The sequence below is a fragment of the Zonotrichia albicollis genome, chromosome 1 (assembly GCF_047830755.1).
Source record: "Zonotrichia albicollis isolate bZonAlb1 chromosome 1, bZonAlb1.hap1, whole genome shotgun sequence".
Taxonomy (NCBI): Eukaryota; Metazoa; Chordata; class Aves; order Passeriformes; family Passerellidae; genus Zonotrichia; species Zonotrichia albicollis.
In genome coordinates this window covers 131,074,198-131,100,083 of record NC_133819.1, presented here as the reverse complement: position 1 = coordinate 131,100,083, position 25,886 = coordinate 131,074,198, and the positions used below count along the sequence as shown (strand labels likewise).

General features: G+C 40.9%; 1 protein-coding gene across 2 annotated transcripts; it reads right to left on the bottom strand.

The window, feature by feature from the left end:
* Positions 1 to 663: 663 nt before the first annotated feature.
* Positions 664 to 25,679, bottom strand: YWHAZ (tyrosine 3-monooxygenase/tryptophan 5-monooxygenase activation protein zeta). Of its 2 annotated transcripts, none has more exons than XM_074554240.1 (6): positions 25,522 to 25,679; positions 22,990 to 23,293; positions 8,882 to 9,005; positions 5,325 to 5,488; positions 5,140 to 5,235; positions 664 to 1,713 (listed from the first exon to the last, which is right to left on the bottom strand). In XM_074554240.1, the coding sequence occupies exons 2-6, from the start codon at positions 23,281 to 23,283 to the stop codon at positions 1,654 to 1,656; spliced, it is 738 nt and encodes a 245-aa protein (XP_074410341.1). In that variant the 5' UTR covers positions 23,284 to 23,293; positions 25,522 to 25,679; the 3' UTR covers positions 664 to 1,653. The 2 variants fall into 2 exon arrangements, with proteins under 2 accessions (XP_074410341.1, XP_074410352.1); XM_074554251.1 differs by lacking the exon at positions 25,522 to 25,679 and adding an exon at positions 25,321 to 25,494.
* Positions 25,680 to 25,886: the final 207 nt, after the last annotated feature.

Sequence of the window (25,886 nt, the reverse complement as noted above, 5' to 3'; positions counted from 1 at the left end):
AAGTGTAACATTAATATTTGAATACAATTCCATTACTTTCCAAGATCCTCAGTACTTGACAGGGATATGACACTCTGAAAATCAGTGTCAACTTCTCCCTGTAACTATTTCAGCTTCACACCAAGTATCCACAAATGCTGTAGTTAGTCTGAATACCATGGATGCACACGTCCCTGGGGATGGGGAATGCAAGAGCATCATTGCCTCATCACTCTGGACTTTTCCACCAACTGAACTAATGTCTGAAACCTCTGGACAATACAGAAGCTCCTGCTCAGTTCTCCTTTAAAGACTTAACAACAGCAAGCAAGAGTTTTCCAAATAAATAAAACTATTCCAAAAGTCAGCTCTTAAAGAAGCTTTTAGCGCCTTTTGCTCTAACTCTGGGGACCATCTATGTTAAGGTATCGCCAGAGCACCAGTCAGGAACAGACAGAAAGCTCAACCTAAAAGTTCTAAACTAATTAATTAGAACAATCTTAAAATCAGATATAGGGTATTCAATCTCAACTTCCCTAAAATGAACTAAATACCTAAATATGTATTACAAATTTCCATAACAGAAATACAGTTTTGTATTGAATTTCTGTCTAGTACTGCCATTCCTCTTAAAGGTGCAGGAAGACAGATGACATGAAATCTACACCCAAGGTAGTTGAAAAGTCCATTCATAAAACTTTTATTCCACTTACATCAACTTAATACACATGTTCTGAACAGTTATGCTTGGATTGTTCATGAAAATTTCATAAGACATTAAACAAAGCTAGCCATCATCTCAAGTTATTTCCCTGTTAACTATTTTTACAGCACATGCATGTTAGGCAAGTATCAAAAAAAAAAATCACAAAAGCAAAAAACCTAAAAAAGTTAAATACATGGGTTTTTGTTTTACTGCTGTGCTCGATATACAGTGTCATTATGAATATCAAGCAATTCATTTTTTACTGCATCTTTACTTGTACATTTGTTCTTAGGTTGCTTAAACCATTTAAATACAAATAAAATGTGTAGCAAAAATAATGAAAGCAACAGCAGGTAACTTTACAAATAATGGAATGTGAACCGTTTCTCTGTCCTTCTCTAGAGAAAGCTGACTGGGTTATCAAACTGCCTTAAGGAACACTTCAGCTGCAATCAAAGATGTACACTTGATTGGAATATTCCACAGATGTCACATGTTCCCCTGACATGCAATATCTATGGGACATCAGTTTCTTCACAGCCATGTGTGCTCCAGCTTGGATATTCAGACTAACTACACCTGTGGCTGCAACATTGATTATCCCTTTTTTCCATCGTGACAGACCAATATGCAAGCAGTCATCTTTGCCTGACATAGAAAGCTGTTTTAACACTGGCCTTGTGGGAAGCCACAATGTACCAAAAGTACTATGCCAAACATGTAAAACTTGTATAAAAATTTCACAACCCTATATTGGCCACCTCAGATGAAAACAGATAAATTCCCCAAATGTTAACTGGCTCTATTCCCCTAATATTAAACAAAACCACATGGGAAATATAGAAATCCAAATAGAAGTAACATAAACCTGTCAAATCGTAAACAAAAACTATTTGTGGGACAGCATGGATGACAAATGGTCTACTGTTTAAATTTCAGAATGAGGCAGATGGAAATTGGAAGGCTGGTTAATTCTCCCCTCCTTCTCCTGCTTCGGCTTCGTCTCCCTGGGTATCGGATGTCCACAACTGTTTAGGAAAGAAAACAGAGTAACAGGTACATTATTATACATTTATTACTAATAATTCGTAAGTAATTTTTAGAAAGAAGGTCTATGTCTTAATAATAGCAACTTCTAAAAGGTTCTACTAAGCACTGTGGAGAAAAATAAGGCACACAGTAACATGAATCCATTTCTTGGCTATGGAAGATGGAAATTCAGTTCTAGGTGACCCAACCCTACACTGCATTTAATGAGCAAGTTTATGAACAGTGAAAACCCAAGTATCTTACTCACAGGGCTCACTAAAATACAACTAACAAGCAGGCAAGAATCAGGCCTACAGAGCAGGTAAGTGAGAATCAGGAACTAACAGCAACTTCTTTCTCCTCAAGCAAGTTTTACATGCCTTTCTGAAGGAAAAGCTTCAGCAAAATGATCTCTCCACATCCAGTGCTACAGCAAATGTTACTTTTTCTTCAGAACAGGCATATGAAGGTTTTCTCTGTTTTTTTAAAGCCCAAAATATTTCATAAAAGTTTCTATCCCCTGGCTCTGTTCAGTTAGTTGTGCTCCCCTTTAGCAACTTTCAGAACATTGAGCTGCCAACTTGGCGGGCAGGGCAAGGATGGAAGGAAATCAGGCTAAGCATGCACTATGCACAAAATGTTATTTTCAGCTCCATAAAATCATACTAAGGAACCATATATCAAGATTAAGTACCAGCTAAGGAAACTGAGCATCAGTTCCAGAGTAACAGTCAGTGCCAAGAAATGATTTCATGAACCAAATTATCTCCATGCTGGCTGCTTCCAAACTATTCCCAGCCCAATATCATTTGTCATCTCTCACTTTATGGAGTTAGAGAAGCATTAACCAAATGATTCATGCTCTATAGTATAAGGTGGTAAAATGTAAAACCAACCATTCTCTCCACTGACAGTGCTGTACCAATGAAGTCTTACAGAATGCCTTTATTTTTAAAATCTATCCTCAGAAACATTTCATGCTTTGAGGAGCAGAAGGCAACAATGAAACCTGTACAAGACCAGTAGCCTTGTCCTTGCTCTGAACATAATGCATGGCATCTGCACCTACTCTTCCTTGCTGAAGGCATTAAGCAACAAGCTATTTTACTGAAGATAACAGCACACCAATAGTCTGCTTCTAGACCTGCCCTGCAATCTTTAGTACATTATTGTATTACTAGATTACCCGAATTCAGTGCTATTCTTGTAAGGAGAATTAATAAGAACAATTCTATCATATTTAATCAGAATTCAGAAATCAGAGGTTTGTATCCTAAATAATCACCCCTAGAATACAGTCACAAGAGTAATTTAGGATGGAAAAGACCTTCAAGATGATGAAGTCCAACCTTTAACACTGCCAAGTCCACCATGTCCCCAAATACTACATCTATACAAATGAAATAATTTCATGGTGACTCAACACTTCCCTGGGCCACCTTGCTTGACAACCCTTTTAGTAATGAAAATTTGCCTCATGCCCAATCTAAAATGCACATTCATTAACACAAAAGGGCCTGAGTGCTAAGAAGGGGGCATTACTAATTTTACCAACTGAGACACTGAGATCAGTTTAACCAATCTGCTTGGGGTGGGAGGGAAATGCCTAGGAAGGACTGCCTTTTATTTAATAAAAGAAAACAACATTTCATAACAGAGCAAAGAAATTACCGAGCAATTCCAGTAAAACAGATTTTGATGATATCTTAAACAGCCCTCTGAACACTTTTCTGCCTCCAGTCTCCACAGAATGAACACTTCTTTAGCCATACAAGACCCAAGGTAAGACAACCAACAACTGAGGAAAGTGCAACTGCACAGAACTGATCAACATGCTAAATCTGTCTAAAGCCCACCTACCTCACACTTCACCATTTGCATAACCAGCAAAACAGACCTTTTTTATATTTATGAAATTCACTGTAGTCTGTCAGTCACACACATATCAAGTTATTTTCTACCTCAAGTAGTTGTGGATAAACATGGAATCAATGCACTCGTACAGATCACACTAAGCATTTAAGGCAAGACACATCACTCATTTAAGAATATAGAATCTTGCATCTGTTTACAGCTTTCTCCTTGCAATGGAAAGCTCACATCAATTTTCAGACCTACTACCCTAATTCACACACTATAGTAGCTCAGTCTGACTTCTGTTCTTGTGTGAAACAATTTGCTTTCCAACTGCTATGACAAGCTTTACATTATTTTTACTGGAAGTTAGCAATTAAAGTCAGTTTCTCTCCTGTTTCAAAACCACTCATTCAGAGGGCAGCTCTTGAGCAATCCCACCCAAGGGGACAGTACACAGACACTGAGAGCAATGCCAACCCTCTATCTGTCTCCAATACAGAGGTTGAGAAATCACTTCCATTTGTTTTGTAAGCAACAAATGGAACAATAACAAGTAGTTTTTGCAGCAGTGTTAAGCTGCCATTCCCATGGAAAAGGCTCCAAAACACAAGAGAAATTAAATGTTAGATGCAAAAGCTTTCAGAAAGTATGGCAACTCCTATTTTGCAAAGGTCTCTGATATCAGAAGCACAAAGTGTTAACAAGGGGCTACATATGGCAACAATAAATGCTTCTTAGTTTTTAATTTCTTGCTTGCAGCTCTTCTCCCCACTAACCAAGGAGTGAATTAAGCCATCTAATTACACTCTTGCATGTTTGCTCACATTTAAGTTTCATTTGCTTTAGATGTTTATCTTTGTCAGTTTTAAAGTTCAAAGTACGATAAAAAAATCCCACACACAAGATGCAGAGTTTGATTATTCTGACAACTTACACCACAGCTGTGGGCCCAAGGAGGAAAAAAAAATTAATTAAGACAGTTATGTTACAACTGCCATGGAAATAGCCTGGCTAACATCAATTTCCATTTCAGCTTTACCAAAATTAAAGCCAAACAAAAAACCTCTAAACCACAAGTCCTTAAATGGACTTGCTAGCTTTGTTTCCAGTTTTCATGTAGAATCTCTTCCTTGCAGATACTTTAGTGCAGAATAAGCTATATGAAATCTGACATAAGCTTTAAGAGGCAAATGAAACTGTATTCTCAAATGCTGCTTAACACTGGGTAGTAGGTTTGATAGTCACAGCTCAGACTCATCATTTAAACATGCTAGATTCCTTGAATAAAATAATCTGGAAAATGTGGTTAATTTGTCAGAAAATCATGTTAACTTTAGTATCCACAAAAAAAACCCAAAACAACAAAACCCAAAACAACCAAAGCAAAACAAGAAAAAAAAAAAAAAACCAACAAACTAGGCAGGAAAAATATTTAGCTCAGAAGGATGATGTACTATAGACTTGTTTCTGAGTGACAGACACAGCTCCATGGCCAGGAACAAAAAGGACACCTTGAAGTGCCAGAAGACCAATTCTGTAATGTATTTGCAAACTTTGACGATACTCACTGTCAAATTGTCTCTCAGTAACTGCATTATTAGCGTGCTGTCTTTGTATGACTCTTCACTTAATGTATCAAGTTCAGCAATTGCTTCATCAAAAGCCTAGTGTTATAAAAACAAACAACTCCATTAGCCATGTGACAAAAGGTTATGCAAATAATTTAAATGGAATTTCCCCCTCTTTGACTTACCGTCTTTGCAAGGGAACAGGCCTTCTCCGGGGAATTGAGAATCTCATAATAGAACACAGAGAAGTTCAGAGCCAGACCTAATCTGATGGGATGTGTTGGTTGCATCTCCTTTTTACTGATTTCAAAAGCTTCTTGATATGCCTGTTGTGATTGCTCCACTATCCCTTTGGGGAAAAAACAAACACAAACAAAACCCACAACAAGTCAGTAATTCATGCACTGTAGGCAGGATACAATCAGGACTGTGTTCACACTTGCATGAAGAAACCATGTCAGGAGTGAATGCCTGTGAATGAGCACTTCACCTAACAAGTTGCTATTTAATAAAGATTTTATTAAATTACATTTTCAAATTATTAAAAAGGAGGGAAGTTGTTACTGACCAAATTACAGGTTGGAGTCTTTTCCCAATGCCATGTAACTACTTGTATTTACAAATGATTGCAGCAGTTTTGTAGCACTGAAGATAAAACCCACCATATACTTGATACAGTACCACAATTTCAATGTCTTTAAACACTGCAGTGCATTAGAGAGCCACATTTTAATCACAGGAAACACTGATGACCTTTGCCTGTCATGCTGAACCCTTTCAGAAACAGACATCTGTGAGTCTCCAAACTGCTTGGCAATGATGGTGTGGCATACCTTAAATCAAATTAAATATGTATCTTTAAAAGCTTCCAACATAGTTCTATTTCCAGTGCAGATATGGAAAGCATTTTTACCTAACTTAGAAGTTCCAGTACCTATAAACTTTGAGGGAGAAAAATTAATAATTTGGCTCCTTTATTTTAGAGATGAATCTCTCATCACTCTTAACTGGTTCAGTTGTACAAGTTATTAAGACTTGGCAAAAACCAGCAACCACAATGTGTATATGAAGATTGAAGAGCTCAACAGTTTCCTTTCTCACTGAAGGCACACGACCTTAGAGCAGGTTCTGCCTGCACAAGTCAGAGATCACGGCCCAACACAGCCCACAGGCTGCAGGGGCCAGGGAGGCGCTGGATGCTGAGCACAACGGGGCACTTGTTCCTCAGCTCTCCACCAGCATCTGAGAAAAAGGTGGGCAGAAAGTCATCCAATTCAGATGCAAAATGGATTCCAACCCTAACATTTCTGGATCAAACCAGAAATGCATCCAGCCTGATGTCTGTACGAGTGCAGTCACACGGATTCAAAAACAAAGAAAGGAATTTTAAGGTAAAGACTCAAAAATACAGCAGGATTTAAGTAAGGAGTTTTCAGACTCCAAGTCTGAATACAACTGAATACTAATACTCAGGATGTCTATGCAATCACCATTTGTTCACCTTTAGATAGTTACAAAAAATTAAAGCATCACATTGCTCTCTTCCACATGGAAGAGTGAGGACATGCACTGCACAGTTCATCAACAGTGCTCTCTCTGCACTCACCACTAATAATGGAATGCTTCAGATCAAAGAGATGCCCTAATGTGGAAAATGACCACAAGTTAGTACACTGCAGTTGAGAAGAACTAGGTTTACTGCAAGTTAAATTTAGAGATCGTGAGAAATGTTTAACTCCTCTCACAATGGAAAAGCCTTAGAAAATGGTGCTGTTTATCAAAGGCAAAATAAGAAGAATGAAAAACAAGTAACTTCAGTAAATGAAGCTGGGAGTTTTATTTTCTAGTAATTTTTATTTAACATAATTTCAAAGCAAAAAGCGTATTTTGTCTCCCTATCTGAGAAAACAGTTACCTTTTGAGTGACAATTCAGAGCACTTAGTGCATAATTTGATGTATTCTGTTAATTTTTAAATCAGTCACACAGTATTAAAAAGTTTTTAACCTTGAATTCTTTAGGAAGTGCAGCTCCAAAGTTAAAAGATAAAATGGAATGAGGTACCTGCTTGGCATTCCTGTCTCCTAGACTGCCGTAAGGAAGCCCCATTCGATAAAATAAACAATGTGGTTTATGAAGATAAAAATCCAATTCCTACTATTTGGGAGCTTTATATTGTTGCTGTATTTACTGCTCCAACTCAAAAGCCATTCTTTCCTACACAATAGTTATCAACTGCTCTTCTTCAAGGTCACAGACAACATACAGGAAAAACATGTGACATGAAACACTGGAGGGGGATGAATTGAAAAATTGGAAACCCACCATAAACTGCTCAGCCAGCAGACTGGGTTAAATAAAAATAAACTTCAAAAGCACTTTAAACAAAGATTTTCAGTCTAATTTTAGAGCCTGTTACTTAATCCTCAATAGAAAAAGAAACTTTGGGACTCAAAATATTGTACCTCCTATGCATTTGAAGAGAGATCACTAAAATTACCAAAGGAAAACACAGCATCTCTATAACAGATCTAAAGTACTGGTAACACAAACAATTCTGCAGTCTCCAGGACTGGCTCAGTTTGCATGCAGTCAACAGCAGAAATCAAATCCAGCCTTACATAGGAAGTATGAGGATCTCTGTGTAACTCCCTATTATCCAGCATGCTGGGAAAACTGGGCTTCACTGTGCAATGTGGATATAACAAACACATGCCAGTAAAGATCTATCCCCCTGAAATGATTCCATGTCTGTTTCACATCTCTGCCAGGCTCAATCTAGTCTGAGGTCCCACAGCTGCTGTTCTGTGCCACACTGGGGGGTTCAGCCACGGGCTGCAGGTGCTGCTGAGGGCAGAGTGCGGCTGCACAGCCCAGCACTCCTCACCACCCCTGTGGCTTCCTGCATCCCCAGGGCAGCCCAAGGCAGTCTGACACAGCAGGCTGGCTCTGTGCTGCTGCGCTGCTCCTCAGGGCACACTGCCAGCAGCCCTGAAGTGGCTGCAGGAAACAGCCTGGCACTGTTTGCAGGGAGCTGCATCTTGCTAATGCATTGCTCTCAACTGAAGGGGACTCTGCACGGAGGCAGCAATGCTGTCAGGGTGGCTCCCACCACAGCAGGAAAGGAACTCAAAATGATGAGTGCCCAATATTAACTTTTTAAACTAAAATTAGGTGAAAGCAACTTACCTACAATTGTTACAAGCTGCTTACATGAAAATATAAGAAATTTGAGAAAATAGAATACATTTGGACATTAAACTATCATGTTTACAGAAGAAACTTTCCTAACAGTAAGATTAATTTTATTAAACCTTTTCTCCTCCAGGTTGTTTCTAGTATCTTTGCTCATTGAACCTATGCAGACTTCTTATATTCCGTAGAAATGTAGGAGGAATGGCAAGATTAAGTCTAAGAGGTAAAAAGCCCCTAAGATTCAGCCAGACAGAAATGCATAAACCAGTGCTTCCAGTGGTAAACCAGATACATGCATATGGAAGTTGGAGACAATTTCAAGATTTTGTGCCTCAGTGTCGGTTTTGTGCCTCCATCAGCACATATGTGAACATTTCTGTAACTCATCTGAAACCCAACAATCTATGATATTCCTTCAGAAAACAGAAAGCCTATTACTAAAGAAATTTACATGCAAATCAGAATTACTCTAAAATGAGGGTTGTGTCACTACCCCACAAAAAACAATGTAACTGGACAATGTTTATCTACAAGGTGACATACAATACCTTTCTTGTCATCTCCGGCAGCAACCTCAGCCAAGTAACGGTAGTAGTCTCCTTTCATTTTCAAATAGAAAACTTTGCTTTCTGCTTGAGAAGCATTGGGGATCAAGAACTTTTCCAACAGAGACTAAAAGGGAAACAAAGAACACAGTGTTTTGAACATATGCTGAACCAACAATTCAATTATATTTCCATTTATTTCAAAGTCAAGACAGCTTCACTGCTTGCTTATTATTTTCTTCACATCCTACATAACACAGTCAGCTAGAGAACGTGTTCTGGATTCCAATTCTAGATTTAAAAAGAATGCTGCATTTGTGCCTTGATGGGGAGAAGGAGGCTGTGTCAATTTAGCAGATGAGTTTTGTATGAGCAAAGGATGGCTTTTTATAAATAACTATACAGAACTCTGGCAGAAATAAGGTAGTCCAAAGACTCTGGGCAGAGGGTATGCCATGGAAGAAAGCTTGCATCCCCAAGATACAATAAAAGGATTTGATATCATCAGTTGCCAAATCAGAGACCTAATTATTTTACATACACAGGCAATAAATAAGCTTCCTTAGCCCAGCTCCCAGTAACTTTAATGCTCCACTAGCATTCCCAGCAAGAAACCACAAGGTGAACCTGTATTCTTGCATTTCCAGACAGCTAACAATCTGACATTCAGCTCTGTAGCACTTCTATCTGACTTTATGTGCTGCCCTAACAGGTATTTCCATTATCTTCCAAAGCAAAGTAGCTCTCCAGAGTCACTCCACCAAATTCTCCCCATGGGCTGACATTTAAGACCAGGTTTTTTTACATTATTCTAACTGCTTGTTAACATAGCAAGTTAACATAGTTGAGGCAGTCATGTAATTTAGCAAGAATTCTATTATGATGAAAAAAAAAAAGAAAAAAAAAATCACTAGCTTCAACACATTCAGTCAAATTAAGGTACAAGCTTGTCAAACTTTGTGATATTGAGTGCTTGAAGTCAGACTCTAAAAGAAAAGCCAGTTATTTAAAAGTCAAAAAAGGTACAGCATGCCTGAAGAGTCAGAATTCAATCAGAAGCTGTTACATATATTTGGTGAAGGCTATGCAGAGAATAATTTTTAAAAGAGGTTTTTAGTACAGATTTTTGGCCATTTTTCCTGTATAAATTAAATGAGAGATATTGCAGTTTTGCTTCACTTTTTTAGCTTTCACTTTTTTACTTCCAAGGATACCACAGAAACAGAAAAACTAATTTAGTTCCAGCTTACAGAAATCATGGCTGCTTAACAGCACCTTCCTCTCAAGGAATCCATCCAGCAGGCTGAATGAATGTCTCACAGGACACTGCTGGGACAGGCTGCAACCACTGCACTGTGACATGGACACCTGTGGTACCTGCTCTGCCTAGCAGGCCAACTATTAAGCTACAGAAAACTGTAATTCACAGAAAGAGCAAGAAGAGCAAGTCTGGTCTTGATTTTTGTTGTTTTCTTTAATCAAAGTACTGCTAATTCATTTATATGAATAATGAATATTTATTGGTAGACTCAAACTTGCATGAAACTCCTCAAAATGAAGCTATCCATCACAGCATCTCTCTCATTTCTACTGCAGCAGACAGATAATAAAGAAATCAGGCTGACAGACATGAAAGTCAGACAAGGTTCAGCGATGCCTATGCTACAATGAGACAAAACCTGTAAGTGGACCTTCTTTAGTGGCTTCAACGTAGTGGATATATTTGTTAACTTTAACATTAGGCCTTTTCAGTACTGTGGGACTTGGGTATTTGGCTTCATTTTATAACCACACAGGGAGACACTGAAAAATCCTGCATGCCCTCACTTCCCTCCTGCATGCCCTCACTTCCCATCCAAATGACAGCAGAGACAATTCCTTGGCAACAGAAGGAACTCAACACAAGCCAGTCAACAGCAGAAGTATTTTTCTGAAGACAGTCAAAAGGGCTGCTGAGCTGCCTCCTGCCAAAGGCGCCCTTCTGAGGGCATCCCACCACGCCAGGAGAAGGGTTCAGAGCCAGCTCTGTCCCAGTGAGGCTGGGATGTAGCAGGAGGCCAGCAGCTTTATGGGTCACACACCTCAGCTCTCTGTGACTCCTTACACACTCTATCCTCACCAGTAGAGAGCTTCAGGGTTTGCAGCTACGACATTTTCATGAGTGCCAAGGACCTCCAGTGACAACTACTGAGAACAAGGCTCCTTATCAGTTTTTCTCTGTGAGACTTCAATTAAACCAGGTGTGTCAGTCTGAACCTACACTTCTGGCACCGTGGGGAGCTGCCCTTCTTCTGCATCCACCATTAATTGGCCAGACCAAAATATTTTTAGTGACTCCAGACACAGAAATTATTCCTCATCCCTACAGAAGGTCATTTGATTAAAATGTACATTCACACAGCAGGAACGAAGCTCCAAGATTTAAACTTCGCTTACATCACAAATGAGGTGAAGTTGTTTGCAAACTGCATGGGTGAATTGCACCAGTAGACGGATAGGAGGGAAGACTACTAATTATCTTTTTAAACAGACCAACACTAGCAGGGCAAAATGAGCTTGAACACTGTAAAATCTTGTACTGCAAGAAGTTCTAAAGCCATACTGAATTTCAAAGACTGATGAACTGAGAAAATCCCTTTGAACAGCTATTCACAGAATATAGCCAATGCAGAGACTCCAAGTCAAACTGCACTGGGAGCTTACTCATATTTGGAGGAAAGAGTCTATTCTACACAAACAACACGTAGGACTGGTGTGCCATGTATCTCTGGAAGAATTTTATTTATGCCAAATACTTCATAAACAGCAACAATAACTCCTGCAAGCAGATGAATATTTAAAAGCTAGCATGTGAAATAACTGAAAGGAGATCCCTACCTTGTTATTTATTTGGTCATATAAATTCAGTTTCTTCTGTTTGTATTAGTCCATTTATTTCAGAATCTATTTTCTTTTACTGGCAGAAGTAGACACAGATCACTCCTTTAAAGTTAGCCTGAAGACTTAGAGTACAGATTTATCCAAAAGAGTGGCTGTGAAAGCATAACCTGCATGGACATGGTACGACTACAGAAAGCCAGACAGGTAAGACCAATGAAGCTACTAACCTTCTATCTGCCAACACATCGGCTTATGGGGAATACTGTTTATCTTGTGGGTTTTTCTAAAAGGTTTAACTGCAAAGCATCTCTGGAGGATACATTTTTTCCACAAGGAGGAATATCTAGGTATTTAAGTTCTGTTCATAGGTTGTTTTTGCATAGCTGATGTAGTACCAGCAATACATGGCCACCTTCTCTCTCCCTTACGAGTTGATAGGGCAGTGTTTATCAGTATAGAGCTGATCACCATGCAGGCCACTGAAGCTGGAGCAGATAGTCCCAGACTGGCTCAGTTAGGTGATCTGTATTTACTGAGCTGATGTGATCTGCATCACTGCAATGCATACAGCACCCTGACAACTGCAGTCCATGCAGCCCATGTCTATTATTATATTTTGTGTAGTTAAGGTCTCATGCTTGTTCATGATGTTCCTTGCTACCATGTGAAACTCCCATCCAGGCTGGATATATACTAACACATGGGCAGTTAATTACAGCATCTGGTAGGAACAGTTTTCTGAACAAAACTAAACAGTCCCTGCCTTTGAAAGCCCCCAAGGAGACAGCAGTATTTGTCAGAGCTTTTAATTTGACAGCAAGAATCTAACTGCTGTGAAACAAACCATACCATAGTAGTCAACTAGGCAGATCCAGCAGCATTTTAGAGCACTTTTCAGCCCAAACCTGCAACACCTTGTACAAGTGCTTCTAGCACTTTCTGTAAGTCTTTTCAGAAACACTTAATGGGAATTACATTTTTTTAAAAAAAGGATGTACTAAATCTGACTATCAACTCTTACTAATATGCTGGCTGTTCAAAGATCAGGCTTCAACACTTCACACCTGCAATTCTGGCTATAACAAAGCCAACAGCTTTCTGCCTCTCTGCACTGGCCAACAAACACACTCCAACTCAGATGACGTCAGCTGTGCCCACATACCATTGGCAGGATTTGGAACATTCCCTCACCCTCAGCAAGTACTAGAGAAAAGTCTTGGTCTCCAAAGACATACCAGACACTGTCAGCACACAATTTGAATTATCCTGATGGTGAATTTCAATCCTGGCTTATTTTAAACACTAAACTGGAGAGAGATTGACTTCTTTCATTCTTAAACATATTCTACTGCCTGAACAGGATGCAGTCAACAGGTGGCAACATGAAGTACATCACATTTTGAGCCACTTTGATGAAAGGCTTTTCATCAAGGCTCCTGTGGTTTTTCAGATCAAGTCTGAAAGGTTAAGAGTTATCAGACTTAGGAATGTGAAAGAAGCCTAACAAGTAGTTACCAATAAACCCCAATAGCCAACCTTCTCCTTAAATTCTGCCTGCTTCTTACTGCAAGTGGACATGCTTCAGCTGTCCAACTGTGGTGAGCCCTGCAGTTGAAGACTGGAAGCCAACACAAATACTTGAAGAGTCCTTTCCTTGAAGCCTAAAACCACTCTTGTTTTAAAAGCATTTGCATCTTTGGCAAATGACATCTGTGGGCCAGAAATATATTCCCAAATCCACCATAAGAACATAAAATAATTTTATTTTAATGCTCAGTTTTGCCTTGTTGCTTCTAGTTCAGTACCAATTTCTCTTTATTAAAGACTTGGTCTCAGTACATGTTATTGCCTAGAAACTTTAGATAACTATTAATGCACTAGAGATGATTGCATCAACAGCTCGATTTTCTATTTATAGATTTCCCTCTTGACAAGCAGGAAAATAAGAACAGTCATCAGATTCTAGGAAAACGTAGGAGCAATTAGTGGATAATACACAGTTAAAGAATGAGAAGCCTTACTTTTAAATATGGAAAAATTAATTATTGAGATATTGAATTGAATAAAAACACTACAACTATAGGAGAAATAAAAAATATATTATTCTTGCACAAAAGAACCAAGGTGCAGCATGGGAAAACTCAAAAGAGAATACACTGATAAACTTTAGGTACTTTAAATACTATCAGTTCTTCTCTGAAATAACCTGGCTTTTTGTTTACTAAATAAGTAGCCTTTTTGTTTTCATCCAGTATCAAAAGACACCTAACAATAGTTATGCTTTTTCTAATTTTGAGAATGAATTACACAAGAGTACTAGCTGAACTTCAACTCACTTGCCACCCCACCCATGGTATATGACATAGGGATGAAGATGACATGGAAGAACTCTTGTTTTTTAAATTCATGAAGGACAAGAAAAGCTGTCACTATTAGTGGCTGCTGAGGCACTGGAGATCTCTGCTGAAACATCTGCTGAAGAAGGCAAGCAGCCTGCTGCCTGTTCTCAGTACCAGTTATTCTTTCTTCCCATCAAATTGGCTGCCCACAGAAAAAGCAGCAGAAGTTTGAGAAAGGTGACAAGGCTGGCTGGAAGACATGAAGTGAGAAGCACGATCCTCAGCAGGAGAGGAATTCAGAATTTGGGACAATGGATCTTAAAGCAGAAGGGATGAATTTGACTGTGAGTAATTTGCACTGTTTATGCAACAGGGGGAGATGTGGAATTGCTAAGAGCAGGAGAAAGGTACACTTGATTAGCAGTTTCACTGTAGTCAATCTGGTGAAGATCTAGAAAGGAAATGAGCAGAGGAAATGAAGTCTGAGTAACAAGACGGTAACTGAAAAAAAGATCTAAAAGGACTAATGGACAGAAGAAAATCCCATATGACAGAAACGATGGCAAGAAATTTTAGTTTATACATAAAAGTACCAGTAAACCAGTCTAAATGTGCTCCTTTAGAAAAGAGAACAAAAGCAGCATCACTATGGGCAGGTGAAGGAAACATGGAAGAACACCCTGAAAAATCATCTTCCTGCTGAGACACATGCTGGGAGAGAGATACAAGTCAGTTAGAAGCAGATGTAGGCACAAAAATGCATACAGGGTGCTTGGCATGGACACACCACTGGTCAGCAAAACAAGAAACACACAGCACCCGAGGCAATGAGGAGCAGCATCTCAGTTCACACGTTTACAGCCACACATGTAGCTCCCTCTGCAGATCTGCCTTCCCCAACTCAGACCACCATGCCCTTTATTAGCTAGTTTCTTCCACTGTTTTGCTTTCCAATTTGTGTTTATGGCAAGAGAGGCAAGTGTGCCTTATATCAGGATACACTCTTGAGATAATTCAAAAGATTCCTCAGGTGTTTCCTGCCAATCCTTATTGTTTTCTACCAAAGCATGAGTAACAAACATGACAGTGAGGGAACCAAATTCTGAAGCACAGGTAAAAATACCTCCCCAATTTAGTAACCCACTCTGAGGAAACTCATATGAAAGACAGCAGCTGTAAAGACACTTAATAGAAAAACATTAGGATTAAAGTCTTTATATTTTTGATGCATCACTACAGGTCTTAATAAACAGTTTCCACTGAGGATCAAAGTCAGTATGTAATTTTTATCTGGGCCTTTTTTTTCTCAGCACCACCTCATTAAACTGCTTCTTGAATACTGGGGACTTGCATCAAAATAAAATGGTACCAGATGCATCAATCATTATTCTTTTCACAACATCCTCTGTGAAACTTGAGATAATAAAACACTGAAACCAACTGACTTGGTTAAGAATTTCTGCCCAGGATGTAGGTCTCAGCTACAGCTATTGCAGCTGTACTCCAAACCAGAACATGTCTTAAGACTCCCCAGTTTTGGTCTCTAAACAAATACTAATAGAACTCCCCATAAATACGATGCAACACTTTTTATCCTTGCTCAGAAATAAAAGCAGGAGCCATTTATCTTTTAGCAGCTTGCACTCTGAGAAGATTTCAAACCTCCTGAAGCAGAATATGGATTGACTACGGGTTCACTATACATACAGCGTTAATAAAAACATTCTATTAGGAAAAATGCCATTTTAGCAATGTAAACCTAATCTGCACTAGGAGAAAATGACCAGTTAAAAGATCAGATTACCTTTGTTGAATCTTTTGTAACATAATCACAAAGGGTAATACCCAGAAAAAAACCCTACCACCAACAACTGACAACTTTTCTCAGCCTCATGTGCAATGCCTTATAGAATCACAGAATCAAGTAGGTTGGAAAAGACCTCTGAGATCATTGACTCCAACATAGTATATCTGATAAAAAAATTTAAGAATTTACTGTTGGTCTCAGCAGAACATGACTTTTTTATTACTTCCCTTTGAAGAGGCACTGCCAATCTTCTGTCAGTTTTCAAGAAAAATAATCTACTGCACAAAAGTTAACATCCAGTTAAAAAAAACTTTAAGAAATAATCACAATCTTAATTCTGTTTAATCAACTTCAATAGCACAAGCTTTCCCAAGCTATTTAAAAATGGTAGTCAACTACTGCCTGAATGGACAAGCAGCTTCAGAGGCAGGAGCTGACGTGTGCCCACAGCAGAGTACAAGTGTTTGAGAAGCTGTTTCAGAAACGCACTCCTGTCACGTGCACGGTAACGAGACAGAAGTTTCCAGATAAAACCAGAGACAGTGCAGCATTTGTCTGTACAGATGTGCAGAGATAATGCACTAACTCTGCTCATATTCTAAATTTTATGTTTCTATCACTAACAGCTTCCACATGCACAAGAAGCTGATACATCAGCAATGCAGTGTTTCTGCTTCTTAGATTTCTAAGCAACCAACCAGTGAAACAAATGCAATTATCAGCTTCACAAAATTGCAAGTATATGCAATGAAGTTCTTCCTTCAGCAGCACAAAGAAGATGAAGAGTTACCTGTCACAGGTGACTAAGCTATCAGCTTACTTTATTTTGCTGTTTAGAACTGAGTATCAGCAGTAGGTACATAAAGTACTTGAACAATGAAGGCTGCTGTCAAATCAAGGAAGCAAGTTGTTACTTCGATGCTTTTGAACAGTATAAGCACTTTGTACCTTTTTACTGTAAATCAAAGCAAATTATTAAACATTAATGCCAAATGACATTAGTACAGCAGGCTAGTGGTTATAATAAAGGTTTCTCCTACTTGCAATAAATGCAAGAAGATGCAGATACATGTACATGTACATATGTGTTCACCCGTGTGCAAGCAGAGTTAATGTAAGAAGTAGCTGCATTTATGCAGAGCACCTTAGCTGATTTTATGATAAATGGGAGCATTAAATACATGTGTCAACATTATGGATGCCCTTCTTGCTAAGATTACAATAAATTAAAAACAACACAAGTAATCTCATATTTAAACTGATCCATGAATGATGATTTAATTATCAAAAATTCAACAGTTTTGCAACAATCTAATCACTCACAAAAGTAAAGGAAATTAGTCTAGCTTAGGCACTGCTTTCACTGCAGGCAAATAACAACAACAACAAAAACCAACAAAAACCAAACCAACAACCCAAACCAAAACAAAAAACCAACAGACAAAAAAACCCCAAACCTGAAAGGGTGTAGCTACAATCAGGGAAGTGAGTGAAATAATGAGGTTGATACCAATTGCCTCTGCTTCCTACCTTCAATTCATATGAGCAATGATACCAACCAAACCCTCACTGAAAAAGCCAGGCTTGTAGAGTTAGACAAAAGCTTGAATTATAACCACTCTTCTAAGTCAGCAAATCCTGGCTACGTTTTGCTCTGCAATATATAAAAGTTCATTCACAGAAGCATTTGTGAACCAGAGTACTCACATATTTTTACAGATGTCACTAACACATTACCAATAACTATCTTTTAGCGCAAATTTTAACAACTTGAGATGACATCTTGAGTTCTATGTCCAGGTTTGAGCTCCACAGCACAAGCAAAACAAAGATATACTGAAGGGACCATGGGGCTGGAGCCCATGAGGGACAAGGCAAGGCTGAGAGAGATGGGTTTTCTGCAGCCCAGAGAATTCCAGCAGATCTTACTGCTGTGCTCAGCTGCCTAGAGACGGTGGAACCAGACCCTTCCTTCAGGTCTACAGTGACATCACGGGAGGCAGCAGACAAGTTGGAACTTGAGAAGCTCTGATTCCACACAAGTATTCTTTCCTTAACAACATGAACAAATATTAAAACAGCCTGTGGAATCTCCATGCTTAAAGATTATAAAAATGTGACTGACAAAGCCTTAAGAAAAGTGATCAAACTAGATCTGTTCTAACCAGAGGTGAACACAATGACCTCCCTTCTAACCTCAATTCTTCTGGGCACCTAACTCCCAGATTTCAACACATTAATCACCCCTTTCTGACAGACATTCCTGCAAAGAGAAGGTTCTACAAACGTCTCCCCTTTTTTCTAAAAAAAATGACACAGAACTCAAAGACAAAGTGCAGTAAAAAATAAAAAATTAAGCAAGCCTAAAGGAATCACAGAACTGAAGGTACTGATTTTCAGTCAGAACACAATTTTATGTTAGCAGCAGATATCATCATAGCAAGAAGGTTGTGTGGTAACCTCAGCCTACAGGTTAGCTGTGCATTTTAACTATCAGGAGGACACACACTGAGCATGCAGTGGCTGAGTTTTAAAAAGACAATTCTCACATGTGCATGTCAAAAAACATACAGCTTCCTGTAGTAGAGAAGACCAAATTTCCTAACCCTATCATTAAGAATTGTTAAACATTTTATAGAACTTAACATAGTAACTTATTAGATGTTTGCAGGCAATAGAAAATAGTTCCACAGTAATTTGAGAATAATGGTAATAGGCATTAATTCTGTGGTATGCTCTTTAAAAAGCCATTTAGATGCATTGGGAATGGAATTACACCCCCTTCCCCCAGTGAACTGCAGCCCCATGACAGGTTACTAAACATTCTACTCCCCCTCTCAAGCAATATACATAAAAAAGATATGCAAACCTAAAGTCACTAATCTGAGATACAACTGAACCTTCTGCTCTCACAATTACCACTTCTAAAAAGCAAAGCATCCATAACAAGTGCAAAGAAATCTCAAGTATGAGCACACAAGGAGTACATTTTTAAGCTTCTGAGGTGAAATTTGGAAGAAATAATGTAGTGAAGAAAGCAAACAATTTATCTTACTGGACGGTCCTTAACAACACCATTAACCTGCTGCTTTTCTGGCAGGAAAGGAGTGGGGGAAAAGTGCTGAGTAGCACCAATATGTAACAGTAACTCCAGAAGGCTGAAGGGCAGCCAAGGTTTGCAGAAGTTCTCCAGACCTTAACAACTAAAAGGGAAAAGAAATGGTGAAAGGGTGCTTGGGTACTGCCAGAGGAGATTTACTTAGGGCATTTCTGCAGTGAACTTGGAGGGGGAAGACTGGGCATTGGGCAAGGACATGGCAACTGTCACATACTGTGCACTTGGAGCACATGCAGGGATGGCTGCAGGATGTGCCAGCCTGGAAGAGTGCAACTGTCTGCAATTATATCCATACTAATGCACAGATAGCCAGTCATGTTTTCAACTATTAGTTTACATTTAGCTCATGTAAGAGACTTCATGAAAGCTACCAGAGAACATCTAACATACATGCAGTACAAGGTGTTAGCTATTCAAAGACTTCTTCATTCTTCTCTGTACTTCAGAACCCTTGTTAGCTGAAAAACTCAGCTTACTGCAGATTTAATTTGAATCACTTCAGTTACAACTCACTTCTCTGCTAACGGCAGTTTAAAGAAAATCCACACCTGTTACATTAATAACGATTTTTATTATGGAAATGACAAATCGAAGTTGACTATAGATCATTATACTGGCACTTTAGACAGACCCTCCTTTCTACTATAAAAACCAAAACAGAACTTGAAGCACACACTTAGCTAACATGAGGAAAAGTATTTATCTAAAGCCTAATTTCCTGTATCAATTGGAAATTTTCTATAATACTCAAAGCACTTTTCAGATGCTCAAGTATGGCAATGTACTTTCCTTACACAGAGCATCACACACACTGCATTACTACTGAAGAATCTGGAAATACAGTCTTCATAGCCACGGTGCAAGGAACTTGTACTACACTCAATGTGCCACAATTATTTGATGTTCACCAGCACTACCAGACCAACTCCAAACTAGAGCTGGTTATATTATGCTTTAATATATTTAAATGCATATCTGACAGAATTGGTGCTGGAACAAGATATTTAAGAGGTCTCTTCTTTGTACAGCAGCACTCTGAGGCTGCAGGAAACAAGAGGATGAGCTCAACTCTTGTAGAGTTGTAGATGTACAACATGGCAGGCTGAAGAAAAAAAGATTCAGGAAATGGCAAGGATGAAGATGCTGTCTTTTCCTGTTGAAAGGACAGTGTAAAGGAGAAAAACAAACATTTGGACCTGACCACATAACTATTAAAACTTTAATCATTGGGCCCAAGAGGGATAAAGCAAGAAAGAATTAATTAAGAATCATTAATTGCTCCTACTCTCTGTAAATTAGTAGAAGAGATGGAAACAAAGCCCAGGTGGAGTTTGGTATATTTGCTATCTATAGGATTAGAGGAGCTATTTCTTCCAGTACACTAGATTTCATTCCAATAAATGAGGGAAGAGAGCAGGAAGCTGCAGAGGAGCCAGCTTTGGCCACACTCTTCTAGTCACAAACACATTCTCTGAATTGCCTTCCTCCCTTCAACACTGAAGTTAGGACTGCAGCCATAGTCAGCTGTGATGTAACACCCCTGGGCATTAAACATTACTTAAGACACTAGCAGACAACTGAAGACACAACAACAGCTCAGAGCCACAGCTTCAATAAAAGATACAGAAGTAGCAGAGCTGCTTTTGTACTCTAATTCATAAGGCTCATGATTAAAAGCTTTGAAAGTTTAACATTTCAGGTCTTATTAAATAATGGTATACATCACATCAATTAAGATTGGGTAGGCCCTACTTTTCACTTCTGTAAACAGTTATAGATTAGATTATGCTGCATAAAAATGACAGTTCTTCTGAAAAAAAACCCCAAAACTAAACCAAACCCTAGTTCTACATTTGCATGTAGCACTGTACAGACTCCTGTGTTCATGGTAAACAACTGAATCTTACCACAGTTCTTTTTTTCCTCTGTTAAAGCAATAGTCACCCACATTTCTAGGTAAGAATGAACATGCATAGGATACTCCAAGAAAGAAACCAAGAGTATAGTTTTAAATATAAATCTAAATCTTCAAAGCAATTGGCAACATCAAAGGTAGCACATGTCATTTAAAAGTATTTTTATATCCTATCATTTGAATACAAAAGTTGTAATTTTTCTTTTTAAATGCAAGTCTAAAAAAGTAGTTTTATTACTGCTAATCACTGCTTAAGGCATTGTTTCTTCTGGACAGTAATTTTTCTTTAATGTATTAAGAAAACTTGGACTGGTGATGTTAAAAATTAGTCAGTCATTAGCTTCTTAAGAATAGTAGCCTGTCAAAGAACAGTACCTTCTTTGAATTATGTATGTCTCATTAACACAAAGAGAAATTCAAGTCCATTTTGAGATTCACAAGATTTAACAAGATTCTCCACCCATATTCCTCCCCTCCCAGGCACTCTAGTTGTAGCAAACTCAAAAGCTGGGTTTTGTTTTAGTTTCTGTATTTAGCATGCACAATAAAAGCTAGTTTCACCTTAATGTGGTTCCCATTATCAGACAAAAAAATTAATTGCAAACACAAAATTCTTCTAAGGTTTATAAGCCCAGATTTAATTAAAATAATTTCTTAAACCAAAATGTAGCATACAAAAGAATTTCAGACCCTAAACTGTAAGCATCCACCCCCATTCCAACTTTCCCATTAGTAAAAAAATTAAAGAAAGAAATAACAACCATTTAGAATGCCAGATTTAGATCCTCATTTCCTTGACTTGAATAGATGAGCCACCACTTTACAACACAAGTACTAGTAAATCAGTTCTTTCCTATGAGTAAGTTCTGCATTTTATTTTTAGAGTAGAAGTTACAAGAGCTATCCTTGAGATAAAACATCCAAAATTGGGAGTGTTACAATAACTACAGCAGCAGCCTGAACTGGAAGCCAAGGCTCAGTTACCCATGCTGACTCTTACAAACCCTTGGAGAACCAGCTTTCTAGAAGCTATCACCACCTGTATAATTTAGTAATCTCACGCATCAAGCAAAATTTATGCTTCTCATTGATCTTAACATTCACATGGTATCAGACCTTCAGGCACTCAGCTATTTAACATTCCCTCATGCTGCATGTCATTCTGTCACCGGCAGGTGATCCCTTGTCACATATGGGATGACAGCCAGCAGCACCCACAGTGCAGTGGACAACTCTATTGCTGACAAAAGCTCTACCTCACAAGTGGCTGTAGGACTGAACAGCTGCTCCTTGCGTGCTCACTGAAGCACCACAGGAGTGTGCAGTTGAAAAAAACCGCCAATCTGGAATAAGCATTTGGAAGAGGTTTGGATTTCATAAACCAACCTCCCAGTGAAAATACAGTGTTGCTTGCTGTACACATGCACATATTAAGATAACTACAAGTCTCAGAAAATGCCTGACTTGAACACCCTTTGAGTTTGCGACAAAAAAAATTTAAGTTTAAGCAGGTATCACAGCATTTCTACTGCCTCTTCCTGCAAGCAATTTTCTGCACGGCTGAGTCATAACTAACATTACATCATCTTACCCAGGGAGGGGCACAATTTCCGTAGAGTAAGAGCTACCTCTTACAACTACAGCAGCATATAAAAATTGCAGAAATTGAAGAGATCTTAGGATACAAATACTGCATTAAAGGGGAAGGGGCACGGGGGGGGGGGGCGGGGAAGAAACCCCCAAACTAAACCTGTACACAGTTCAGTCTCAGGGAAATATGTTAACCTTTCATAAATACTACTACTTTATGTACAATAATGTTTCTACATGCTTCCAAGTTTATTAGCATTCATAACTATAATTTGTATATAAATAAGCAGCAGGGAAAGAATTAGAGGGAAAGAAAAACTCAGACTTTTTTTAAACCTTATTGTCAGAAATAGCAAAGGAGACCACAGCTTTACTGACAGACTAGAAATAGTCCCAGAGGCCCAACACCATTTACTTTGCAACTCTAAGTAAAAATGGATCAACAGTTTCATTATTTCTCACCAGCACATCATTGCAGATGTCTCTTAGCTCGGTCTCAATTTTCTCTCTGTATTCTCGAGCCATCTGCTGTTTTTTCTCAGCGCCTTCCGTCTTTTGTTCAATACTTGAGACGACTCTCCAGGATGACCTACGGGCTCCTACAACATTTTTATAGGCAACAGAGAGAAGATTCCTCTCTTCATTGGACAACTCAGCTCCTTGCTCAGTCACAGATTTCATGCAACTTGCCATGTCATCATATCTTTCAGCCTGCTCAGCCAGTTTGGCCTTCTGCACCAGCTCATTTTTATCCATGTTGATAATTCTAAAGAGGAAAAATAGTGAGGCATTATTCAGACATTGGTCAAGGACAAAGGCGTTTTAACTTCATCGGCAGAGCAATGTGTATTCTCTAGTTCGAAACTGTAAGAGGTACAACTGAAATCCAGCACAGAGGGCATACTAGCAGCACTGGCTGCTCAAACACATGGACACATGGAGTAGAGAGTTAAAGCCACTGATTCCTCATGAAAAACTGTAAACTTTCAGAAGTATGTTATTTTAATAAACACAAACAAAAGCATCCAAAGGTGAACCAAAACCAAACGATTTCTATCTTATGCAAAAAAATTATCCTAATTCTTGCCACCACTCTTTTGTAAGACTACATTATCAGTGCAGCAAAATTGACAAAGAAAATATCCAATAGTAAGCTTTCCACAGGAGACAACCCAATAAAGGTTGGACAAAGAATACCACGGAACATTATGAGCCTTAACAGAATTGGTTACATGCAGAGGTACTTCACATAAACATCTGCAAATTAAATCCCACACTGGATGTTAAGAAGTCACAGCGCAACAAATATCTAAATTGTGAGCTGTACACCTTCCCACAATGCTAACTCCCTTTGCCAAAATGGGAATCCCCATTATGGGATGTTCTGTGTCAGGTATTGCTGCTCGGCCCGGGAGGCTGTACTTTCACAAACAAAAGAAAATTTTACTACTTAAAAATAAGATCTCAACATCAGTATTTCAGATAGCACAACTGGGCAGAAATGCTTCATAATCTCTCCTATCGGCACTTAAAAAAATTTTTAAAAATGAAACTCTGCTAAACAGAGGTATTGAGAATTTCTTTTGACAGAGGAAGAAAAAATACTTCTCCCTGACTCCCCACCCTTCTGCGTATCCTAACTTGATCATTTGGAGGAACTGATAATGTGCCTTGCGGATACATTATCCTTTAAAGTTTAACAAGATTATTAAAGCATGAACCAGTTTTGGTCATGAGTACTTTATCCATTTCTGTATGTTCCCCACACCCCAATCAAACATTTTCATTTTTAACCACTTTTGCCATTATACGCGATGTTAGGAGAAACAATGGCAGGGCTACGTTCCGTCTTCGGGAATAAATTAAGCACATTTTAACATTGCAGGTAACTGCAAGTTTTAACGGCTGCCGTCCCCAGCAGGGAGGCACAAACCGAGCGTTGGCTGCCGAACGAACGCCCGTTGAACAGCTCGCCCACACCGCGCGCCGCGGGGTTAAGGAGCCATTTTAAAGCAACCGTATGGCGGCGGTGATTTACCGCTCGCCGTGACCAGGCCAAACGTACTCGCAATGCCGGCCCCGCCGCCAGCCCTCGGGGCACCGCAGGCTGCCGCGGCAGCATCCCCGGGCGAGCGGGTCGCCCGTCGCCCCCGCGGGCTGGGCGCTGCCGCGGCTCCGGCACGGCGAGCGCGGTGACAGCAGAAAATGGAGCGGCCCGGGGGCGGGCGGAGCGGAGGGCGGGGCGGGGCGGGCGGGCGGCCCCGGGGCGCTGCGGCCGCCCCTCCCTCCCTCCCTGCGCCGCGCCCGCCGCGGGGACACCGAGCGCCGCGCCCGCCGCCTTTGTCACGGCGGGTGGGCGCCGGAGCCCGGCCCGCCCCGATCCCGCTCCCCTCCGCCCAGCGCCCCCGGGGAAGGATGCCGCGTCCCCGCCCCGGAATAGGGAAAGCCCGCGGGTCCATCCCCGGGGGATTCGCCGCGGGGGAGGGGAGCGGCGGAGGAGGAGCCCCCTCCAGTCCCGGGGGAGCCGCCGCTCTCGCCCGGACCCCTCGGCCGGGGCGGGGAGGATGGGCGGAGGATGGGGAAGAAGGCCTGGGCGTTGAGGATGGGGGGGTTGGGGGGGCCTAGGCGGAGGGAGGAAAGCGAGAGCGGCCGAGGGGCGGCCGCCCCGACTCCTCCGCGCCCGGGTAGGGCTCCCGGCCGGAGACCACACCCGGCAGCGCCGGCCGCCCGCACCCCGGCCCCCGCCCGGCGGGGGCGGCGCTGCCCTCCCTGCGGGCATGGGGTCGCCCTCACCTGTCGCCCCCTCCGCCGGCGATTCCCTCTTTTTCCCCGGCGGAGAAAGGCCCTCGTCGCACCGCGCAGCGGCCCCCGCGACCTGTTCCCTCCCCGCTGAGCCGCGCCGGGGGGAGCAGGGCGATGTCCCCCGGCCGCTCCGCTCAGTGCTCCCAACTGCCGCGAGCCAGAGGAGCCGGTTCTGGGCGGCGGCCCCGTTACCTGTGCGCGGCGGGCGGGCGGGTGGGCACGGGAGCGTCGGTGCGGGCAGGCGGCCGGCGCGGACTGTGCGGCTCTGGCGCTCGCGGCGCTGCAGCCTCGCTCCCTCCCTCCCTCTCCCGGCGCCGCGCACGGGGCGTCTCCGCCAATCACCGCGCCGCTCCGCGCGGGCCGCGCGCCGTCCGTGACGTCAAGCGGCGCCATGGCAACGGAGCGCGAGGGCGCGCGCGAACCTTCCCTTCCCCCCCCGCAGTCACGCCCAGAGCCGGTGGCGGCCCCACCCGCGGGCGCGCGCCTGCACCCCCGCCCCCACCCCCGAGCCGAGCGAGGCGTCCCGGGGCCGTCGCGGGTTCGGGGCCGCGTTCCGC

What these genes read in the sequence shown, in the direction of transcription:
- YWHAZ (XM_074554240.1), bottom strand. Translation starts at nt 23,283, where the DNA reads ATGGATAAAAATGAGCTGGTGCAGAAGGCCAAACTGGCTGAGCAGGCT. An exon ending in ACATCTGCAATGATGTGCTG is followed by an intron (nt 9,006 to 22,989) that starts GTGAGAAATAAT and finishes TTTCCCTTTTAG; the next exon opens with TCTCTGTTGGAAAAGTTCTT. An exon ending in TGCCGGAGATGACAAGAAAG is followed by an intron (nt 5,489 to 8,881) that starts GTATTGTATGTC and finishes TTTTCCCCAAAG; the next exon opens with GGATAGTGGAGCAATCACAA.